We start from the raw sequence: 10,535 nt of genomic DNA on the forward strand, positions 1-10,535 counted from the left end.
GAAGAGTCCAGAATAAAAGACTATGGTTAATACATGTATGAATAGATGGTGAACTTCATTGGTAATTAAAGTTATGCAAATCAACATGAAGATTCAGTCATTTTTTGTTTCTTTTTTGTTTTAATTTGTGTATTTTGTATGGGGTCTCATTATGTTGATCAGATTCCTGATAATCCTCCTGTTTTCAGCCTTCCCAGTGCTGGGATTACAGGCATACACCACCATGCTCAGACTCATTTGCCCACTCAGCGTGCCCTGGGGGAGGGGTCACAACATGGCATGTAGTACTGGGGATTGAATTCTGGTCCCTGCACTTGTCAAAGTAGGCACTTAGTCCACTGGGTTATCTGTCCAGCTCTTCCAATCATTTTGATTGTCAGAGAAAGATAGGGATCTAAAGACACAGTAGTGAATAATGCACAATAACCTGTACTTACAGAGTTTCTTGAGTCTGTAATCACTAAAGTTGTGTATATACTTAGTGTAAAGGTGTCAAGATGTATAATTAAATATCAAAGAAGTAGTCTGTGAGAGACTGGCGCAGTGTGATTTCACTCCTGGGCTGAGGATGTAACTTAGTATGTGATGTCCCATGACCAGTCCCTGGGACTACACCCCAGAAACTCACACATGATTTTATTTCAGTTTAAAAAGCTGCAACATACCCAGTCACACGTTATGAGTAAAGGCTGCTTGACTGTAGCCAAAGATGTCAGTGAGCATCCTCTGATTGGTAATATAATGAGTGATGTATCTTATAGATGATGTTTATCCTGTCATGGCATGTTTTGCAAAGAAGAGAAGGTCAAATGAAATTAGTAGTATCTATTTAGTTGTGAGGTAGTGCATAGCCATTAGCTTCCTATTTGTCATAGATTTTATGTGTTTGAGTCCTGTGGCATAACATGGAGAAAATTTGTACAATATTTAAAAACAAACTTTTAAGAGGGCTTTTTGATTTTATTTTCTGATTCAAGAGTACCTGTCTCGTAGTTGAGGGAAAATTCTTTTGGATGCTGACAAAAGGGAGCTGCCACTTGTTAAGAGGTGATATGTAGCATGAGATGGGACTTCCTTTGTACTACTTAAAGACATGATTTTTGAAGTTGGGTAAACAGTTGTAAGTCAAGATTCCATTTTAAATCAAATTCCTGCAAACCTTAGATTTTGGGGACCATCTTAGGCATAGTGCTTTCTGGGGATTAGTTTTACTCTTAACATCTTATCTTAGTGGAGCAATGACTAATGATTGCATGAGTTAGTTAAGTAAAGTATGAAAATGACAGGTGACACAATCAGAGTTGGTTTTCTGCATCTTTTCTCTATAGATTTTGCCTGTTTGTTGCACTATAGATTAGCCTTGCTGATTGTGGAACTATTCAGATGATTGTGTATATCCAGATAAAGCACGCAGGAACCTAGAATTTGCTTGCTATATAAAACAATTATTACCTCCAAGGAATTTATACTCTTATGGAACTCTTTCCACAGTATTGCTGAACTGAGTCTTTGCTACAAACTCACTTCTAAAAATGAATGTATCTTACAAAATTAATGCACAAATTTACCTCACTGTTGTAAATCAGACTAAATCTGGATTTCATTTTCTCTTAAAGAATGATTCCACTAGGTGGAGGCATTTGCTCAATTTTGTGGTTCACACCAAAGTATAATCCTGAAGTTCATTTTGCAGACCTTCTCAGAAACAAGGCCAATAGCCTTAGGCCTCACAAGACCTGGTGCTTTGCATTGTAACAGATGGCAAACATATACACCTTGCTCCATGGAGTTTAGTATTTAAATGCTTAGCAAAGGAAAGCAGCAGGGTTTTAGCATCAAATTTATGGGAGTTTGTTAGAATTGTTACCACTTTGAAATAGCTATTATGGGTCAACTAGATTATTAACCAACTATTATTAAATGTTCTCATTGAGCTGGAAAATAGTTCATGCATTCTACAATATGCTGATTTAAGGTCTATAATAATTAAATATTTGATTTTTTATTATAGTTCAGATGTTTTGTGCTTTATTGATGATAATGACTATGATCAATACATAAACATTTTTACATAATACTTTATACAAATATCTTCATGTAAAACTATATCTCATCAAATTATGGGAAAAATATTCCTTGTTTAAGGATGTCATGTGAGTGACAAAAATATAAGAGGCAATTCTTAAAGTCACTAAAACATGAAAGACTTAGCATGCCATGGGAAAATTTTTTTTTTGAACTTGAAGGTTTTTGTGGTCATCTTCTTGGGTGTTTATTTTTCTGTTTTTATTGGTACCAACATTAGATGGAAACAATATCTTTCTAGTTAAGTAGGAAATTCATCTGTTCCTCTTTAGTTTTATTTGAAGCCTTAACATCCTGTGTCATCAGTTAATTGGTTTCAAGGAAGTAAGTCGGAAACGCTGAGCTTTCTGAAATTAGCTCAGCTCTTTTGGTGTAATTGACTTTCAAAGCCTTTCTTCTATGAACCCTATTGTCTAACTTTATTGTTTTATGATACTCTATTAATTGCCTACTGCTGTTCTCATAAACTAACAACACAGACTTTTGCTCTTCAACCCTATAGAAAATTTAGTTGTTATTTTATTTCTGATTTGTTTTTCATCTTATACCTGTGGTATATGGAAGAACAAGTCAGATGTGGATAAACATTTTGTTAAAGGTGGTTTTTCATGTTTCTCATGTCTAATAGCTCTCATACTATTTTAAAATAATGCATTTAATTTGTCATTTAAATGAACTTTTTGTGTACATTGGAGAAAATGCATAATTTACCAAAGCATTTACTGATTGATTTACCCTTAGGATGAAAGCTTGGCCCGCCAGTTGGTGGAGCTAGGCTACCGGGGAACTGGAGAGATTCTGAAAAGAGAAGATTTTGAAGCAAGAAAAGCAGCTATAGAGATCGCAAGACTGGCTGAAAGAACTCAGAAAAAGTGAGTCTCCATGCTGCAAGTTCAAATTTTGTTATATTCTAGAATCTCTAGAAAAAACAATATTTTGGGCTTTCTTATAATTTAGAGAGGATGACTAAAGCAGGTAAAACTTGGAATGTCCTGGATCATGAACTCAACAGCTCAGGAATGGAAAGAAATGTAGTATGTGTGCAGTAAAGCCACATGTGACTTTGAACTGCTAATTTAAGAAGTATAAATAAATAGCAAAATATGGTATCATATTAATAAATTCCTATAAAACGAACTCATTTTATGCATTTACACATTAGAAAAATGTAGTGACATTTTACGCTTTTACACAAGAGAAGAATGGAATGACTTTTGTCTTAGAGTTTGTTTGTGAAGCTTGCAAACTGATATTATATTTTCATATGTATGTAAATGTTGATTCATTTAACTGAACCATTGGTCTTTTGTTAATGTGGCTAATATTATGTTACAAAATATGAATCAAATAAAATGTATTACCTATATAATGAAAATGATGTAGTCCCAAAGCAAACTTCACCAAATAGTAAAACAACTTTGAAAAGACCTAGCAAAGTAATTTGCTTAATTCTAAAATGTTGTGTACATTGGGGAGGATAAATATGTAGGTATCTATACATAATTGTTACATAACATCTTTAAAATACCCAGTAATTATAACAACAAATTTCCCATGAGCTCATTATTAATAACAACTTTTGATAACATGTTGTGAACGGGTCTTGGGTGTGTCCAAGTTTAACTGACCATTCTAGGGATTACTGTGTTTTAATCATAGATGATCAGACTTGAACATCCTGGTATTTGGGAATATGTTAACTTTCTATTTCTGTCATAGTAATGGCCTCCAAGTCAGTATGGTAGAACAGCATAAATATACTTCTAACAGCACAAATATAAGTATTCATGGTTCTCTCTCTATATATCTATAGTATGACTTAGCGGAGTACTCTGTTTGGTACACTTCAGGACTGAAATCCTGCCTGGAGGTGCTCAGGCTGTCTGCTTCCACGCTGAGAGGGTTGGCTAGATTCAGCTCCTTTTGGCAGGAGGACCGATGTCCTCATTTTCTGATCAGCTGCCATTTGGAGGCTATCTTTGCTCCTAGAGGCTGTGTACTTTTCAGGATGTCTCCTCTGCCCTTCCAGCAACAGCAGGTCCATGCCCTCTTACCCTTGAAGTGTATTCAGGCTACTTAAGTGCCAGTCATGGGAGGCTAATCCCACACCGAGCTCCTAGGATCCAGGAGAACCTTTTCATCTGCAGATCTTCCCTGGCTGCCTTTGTAATAGGATGGACCCCATATACTGCCTCTTGCCCCATGTGGGAGCCGCTGTGTTCTCTTCCCTGCCAGGTTCCTTGTAGCATTGCTGATGGAAAGACCAGCAGAGGGCGCCATAGAGCCAACTATGACCAGCGTTCGTAGAAGAAGCGCTCCTATATACATCCTTTTGCTATTCTATTTTTTCTGTTTTAAAGAAAAGAAAAATAAGCAATAAACAAAGATAGTATAAAGTTTCAAAACAGGATTTTAGGAAAGTAACAATGGTCAGTAAATTGGATATTGTTATCTTCAAAGTACTTGCTAAGATTACAAGTTATAGGCAATATATATTACAAGGAATATATATATATATATATATATATATATATATATATATTCCTTGTCTTTTCCTTATTTTCTCCTTTTCTCCATTACAGTTTCTCTTTTCTTTTGAACACTTCCTTCCTTTTTCAGAAATCTATTGGACATTTTATGTTTTGTTTATTTTACTTTTTTCCAGCTTCTTACTCTAGGGAGACAAGATGTTTACACATGTGAGTCTGATTTATTTCGTTTATATGTACTCAGGTTGCATCCATTTCCCCATAGATGACTCAGGTTTAGCCTTCATTATAGCTGAGTAGTACTCTATTGTATAAAAATACATCTTTTTTATCCATTCCTCAGTTGATGGTCATTTACATTGTTTCCAAGATTTTGTTATGAAAAATTGTGCTGCTATAAACATGAGTGCACATATATCACTGGTATGATGTTTTGAATTCTGGAGAAATAACCAGGAGTGGAATATCTTGGTTGAATGGGACCTCTAATCCTAGTTTTTTAAGGAATCTCCATGCTGATTTCCATAGTGGTTGTACCAGTCTGCACTCCCACCAACAGTGGAGAAGTGTTCCTTTTTCTCCACATCCCCTCAAGTATTTGTTGCTGATTGATTTCTTGATGATAGCCACTATTTCTAGGGTGAGATAGAATCTCAGTGTTGTTCTAATTTGCATGTCTCTAATGACCAATGATGCTGGACATTGTCTCATGTATCTATTTGCCATTTGTATTTCTTCATCTGATCATTGTGTATTTACTTCAAATGCCCTCCTTTGGATTGGGGCTTTAAATTTGGGGGCAGCGCTTATATTTTCTGAGCAGTAACTTTGGAAATATATTTGAACATCTGACTTTGACTGAACAGATACTGACTTACAAACACTTGACTCTGTTCTAATATTATCTAGGAATATTATCTGTAACATGCAGATAAGTAATCCAGTTAGTTCTGGTCTGGTAATCAGAACGTGCATGCCAAGAAGTGCTGGTGTCCAAGAATATTTTACTTATAGCAGACCTTTAAGTTTGGAGAGATTGAGGTCAAGGATATTTGGAAGAAATATTTTGATGAAAGGAGGTATCAGGAGGCAAAAAGATCTCTATTCAATTATTCACAAATATTTATAGAAAACCATACTATACTGCATTAGTCACTATGATAGCTAGGCTCTGGATACACAGGAGAGCACAGAACTTAGTGTCCTCAAGAAGGTGTGAACCAGATAAATGGAGGAAATTACATTGTTAGTGGTAACAGAAAATTTAAAAGTTTGGTAGTTATCCAAAATGTTAAGAAAAGAGTAATCATGTGACCCAGGAATGCTACTTCTAAGTGTGTACCCAAGGAGACTGAAAACATTAGTCCACTCAAGTAGTGAAACATGAACATTCATAGCCGCATTATTCATTGTAGTCAAAAAGTAGAAACAAGCTCAGATACCCATCAACAAATGAATGCATAAAAAGTTTGTAAGGGTAGTGGTCTATTAATCTGTTATAAAAGCATGAAGTTCTGTAACATACTGCAATAAGAGTAATCCGTGAAAATATAGAAATATACAAAAGGAGCTAAACACCAAAGAAAACATGTTGCATGTTTCTTTTTATATTAAGTGGCCAGATGAGGTAAATCCATAAAAGTAAGTAGATTTATGATTAGCAAGGAAGGAAGGAGGAATGGAGAGTGCAGTCTAGTGGATATGGGATTTCTGTTTGGAGGGGTGACAAAGTGTGCAATTAGGTATTAGGGATGACTGCACAACTTTGCATATATACTAAGAATTTACTAAATTGCACACTATATAAGAGTAAAACTTGCATTATTTCACTTATATGCTAATAAAAAGGCAGTAACTATAGAGGACAAAAATGCAATCATGTGTACTGTGACAACAACTTGATACAGGTAACAGCTGAAATTTGGAGAGCTGAGGATGTAGCTGAGAGTAGAGTCCTTGCCTATTGTGCCTAAGATCCTGGGCTGGATCTCCAGTACTATACAAAAATGCAGAGGGATAGTTAAAAACAGAAAGTTCTTAAGGTAGGACCAATAGATTGACTCAGATAAAGCAAAGAAGGATGCTGTGATGCACTCATTCTGCATTTTGCCTTGATTCTGTGATAAACGCTCCTTCACAACTCGTTTTCTTTACCACTCTATCTTTACTGAGTCATCCTTTAGGCTGGGCAGGCGGTACGTGATTATCAATTTCACTTTGGATCAGCTTTTGCCATTAGCAAAGAAACTTGGCCTTCTCTAAACTGGCTCAGGGATGATGACTACAGTTGACTAAAGCACATCAGAAACAAAGATGGTAGGAACACCTAGTAGCCCTGATGGCGTCTTGGAGGTGCTGAGTTGGCTATCAGGAATTGTCTTGAAAGGCTTTCTGGTAACTGTTTGGAGCCCCTCTCCCACCAAAAAAAGGTCTTTTACAAGCTTCAAGTCTTGAATGTACAGGGATAAGTGTGTTCTTTCTGTGACTGAGGAGGTTTTTCCTGTTGATTAATTAATTGATTTATTTAATATATTTTGTACAGGGTCTACACAGTTTACAGGGTTTCTCACTACACAGATCAGACTCCTAGTGATCCTCCTGTTTCTCAGCCTCCCAAGAGCTGGAATTATGGGCATGCACCACCCACCACATCCAGTCTCAATCGCCATCTCAGCTCACCCTGGGGGCGGGGCCAGCATGGCCCAATCCCTGCACCTGCTTTAGTCCACAGAGCTTTGTGACCAGACTTTCTCCCTGGTAATTTAAAGTAGGGTTCTTTTCTATTTTTAAATTTTGTAGAATTTTGTTTTGTTTAACAGGTATCACAGGGCTGGGGAGATAGCTCAGTGTGATAAGTGTCTGCCTGGTAAGCATGAGGTCATGAGTTCGAGGCCTGGTACTCCTCCCCCTCCAAAAAAAAGACCCAAACAGATATTACAGACTTAATGCATTCTATTACTAGTGCCCTAAAAGTCAAAGAACTTTAAAAGTTAGCAGTTTCTAAAATCAGAAAAATGCACATTTATTGTATAACATGTGATAATACAATTTGTCCAACTTTATGATGTAATCTTAAAGCACTTAATAAAAAATCAGTAAAATATATATTGTACATTGGCAGGAATATAACAGAATGATTTGTATTCTGTCTTCAAATTCATCAGGGGATTCTGTTAATGTAAAAGCTGGACAAGTCCCCAGACTGTTTTATATTGATCAATTTAATCCATTTATCATTCATTAACTTATTCTTTCTGGCATGATATGTGCTTGTTTCCTTCAATTTGTTTTTAGAATTAGTAAATGGAGTGATCTAATTACAAAACATCCTTTTAATTTTATGCAGATGAAGTTAGATAAAAGTCAGAAATTTTTATGTACATGTATGACTTTATCCTATCTATTTTTATCTTTGGATAAAGTTTTATAATCAAAACAAATACCATAGACTTAGAATTAAATGAGAAAGCTTATATATAAGTGTCTTGTGATATAATTTCAACTTCTTGCTTAGTTTCAGGTATCATATTCTTAAAAACTTATTCTCGTATGGTTTGTAGCTTTCAAATCAATTGTGCAGTTGTGGTCTTTGGCAGATCAGCATTTCTAGGAAGAGCACACTGCTTTAGTGCTCAAGCTTTGGTTGGTCCACAGTCTTTTCCAGGGTGTGTCTGGCCTGCTGTGGAGTGTATGACTTTTGTAATATCAGGAACTTCTCTTTCTTTGTTCAATCTTTCCAACCAGTGTGGCACCACTACTGGAATTATTCCAGGTAGTGTTCTGTGGGAGTCCAGCTGGTTCAGATTCTGTTATAACAGGATTGGCAATGGACTGTAGGTGAATTAATATTGTTTGTTCCATTTGAATTAAAAATGATTTTGACTTAATTTCCTGCCTGGGTTAGACAGAACTTATTCTCAAAATCAGTAGCTACATGGGCCTTCCTGAGTCTACGGTGCTCTAGCAAACAGTGGCATTGGGGCTGCAGTCAGGACTATTACATGGGTGAGCTTGGGGTTGTCAAGGGCATTCTTCAGGACGCATTTTGGAGACTGTGCCATGTGCCAGGTGTGCCCATCAGAATTAGATATCCAGGTCTGTGATCTCGAAGTGCAGCCAGGACACTGGGGGCCTCTGGGAAATTGACCTTGCACAGGACTCCAGTTGTTGTCTGACCTACACTGTGCTGCTCGTGGCCTTGCTGTCTGCTTATTCTGGGGAGTTCTTAGAGATAAATGTAATCTCCAGCTACAGTTATAAATTTCTGTTTTTAATCTCCTTTAATTAACATGTTTTGATGTTAGGTGCATCTGCTTCATGTTTTGTACTTCTCCTTGAAATAAAATGGACTCATTTCATTATTTATTTATTTGTTTGTTCCTTTATTTTTTTGGGATAGGGTCTCACAATGTGCCACGTAGTTAGGCAGGCTGGCCTTGAACTCACTATACAGCCCAGGCTGGCTTCCAACTCAAACTGCTTCTCTTGCTTCAGCCTCCCCAGTGCTGGGATTGCAGACGTATGCTACCATGTCCAATTCATTATTTAATATAACTTTTTTAAAATTTAACTTTTACCCTTTGCAAAATTTCTTTCACCAAAATTTCCTTTCACTTATATTCATATTATTGATTGATTGATTATTTTTTTGAGACAGTGTTTCACTATGCATTCAGGCTGGACTTGAACTCTTTCTGTAGCACAGGTTGGTCTCAAACTCATGGTGATCCTCCTCCCTCAGCCTCCCCATTGCCGGAATTACAAGTGTGTGCCACAACACCTGGCTTCAACTTTTTAAAAAAGAGTATTTGTGTCATATTTTTTCATCATTCTATTTTAACTTACACATGTTTGTGTATTTAGAATGGATTTCTCTAGATACACAGTATGATTATATCTTGCTTTCTGAGAATCAACAGGACAGTCATCACTTTTCATTTATATGATTGGACCATCCATCTATATTTGTAATTATAGATATTCTTGGATTTAAATCTGCCATGTTGTTGTTTTCTGTTTGCCCAATCTGATCTTTATTCTATTTTTCCTTTTCCCTTGTTGTCTTTGGAATTTAGAATTAAGACAACTGAGTCTATAATAATCTCTACTGTTGACTTTCTATTTATATTTGTCAAACATTTTGTGCTTGCTCTTTAAAAACAGTGGTTGCTGAAGAGTTTGTATAGTTCTTGTTTAACATGTATGTAATACTTTATTTTAAAATAATATTGCACCTCTTCATGGATATAAGAACTTTAGCATTGTTACAATTCTCTTCACATTTTCTGCTGCCTGGCCCTCTCTCTTTGATGCATGTTATAAATTCTTCAAGGTAATGTTAATATTTTCATGGAAGATAACTTTTTTTTTTGAGACAAGATCTCACTATGCATTTCAGGTTGGCCTTCAACTCATCATCAGATCACCCAGGCTGGCCTCAAACTCACAATGATCCTGCTGCCTCAGCCTCCCAAGTGCTGGGGTTACCAGTGTATACCCCTACACCCACTACACCAGGAAAAAGAAAAAAATGTCCTTTGGGCATATCCTTCATTTTTAATTTAAGTTATTTTTAAATTTTATTGTATGGATCCACATTTCTATTTGGTCATGTATTCTTCTACATCAATAATTTATTTTGGTATTTCTTGTAGAATTGAACATTTAGGAGTGAATTTCCTTATGTGTCACTTATCAACAAAGATGTTTTTCTTTTATCTTGTAAGATGTCTCTGCTTGCCTTAGAATTCTGATTCAGGCCCACAAATGAGCAGTTCCCACACCGTGTGTCTCGCTAGGGGCTGGCCTCCCCTCACAGGACACTCTCAGTCCTCTTGGGCAGCAGTGCATCTCCCTCTCTCTCCCTCTCTCTCTGTCCCTCCCTCTCTCACTCTCCCTCTCACTCTCCCTCTCTCTTTCTCTCCCTCTCTCTCCCTCTCTCTCCCTCCCTCTCTCTCTCCC

General features: G+C 36.6%; 1 protein-coding gene across 1 annotated transcript in view; it reads left to right on the plus strand.

Annotated features, from left to right (window-relative positions):
* The first annotated feature begins 678 nt into the window (after window positions 1–678).
* CUNH4orf22 (chromosome unknown C4orf22 homolog) overlaps window positions 679–10,535 on the plus strand; it is a 933,771-nt gene continuing 923,914 nt past the window's right edge. The window contains exons 1-2 of the mRNA XM_023703305.1: window positions 679–750; window positions 2,827–2,957. Coding sequence (XP_023559073.1) covers window positions 679–750; window positions 2,827–2,957 — 203 coding nt within the window. The remainder of the gene's footprint in view (window positions 751–2,826; window positions 2,958–10,535) is intronic.

Source organism: Octodon degus, unplaced genomic scaffold (assembly GCF_000260255.1).
Source record: "Octodon degus isolate 3935 unplaced genomic scaffold, OctDeg1.0 scaffold00168, whole genome shotgun sequence".
NCBI classification, from domain to species: Eukaryota; Metazoa; Chordata; class Mammalia; order Rodentia; family Octodontidae; genus Octodon; species Octodon degus.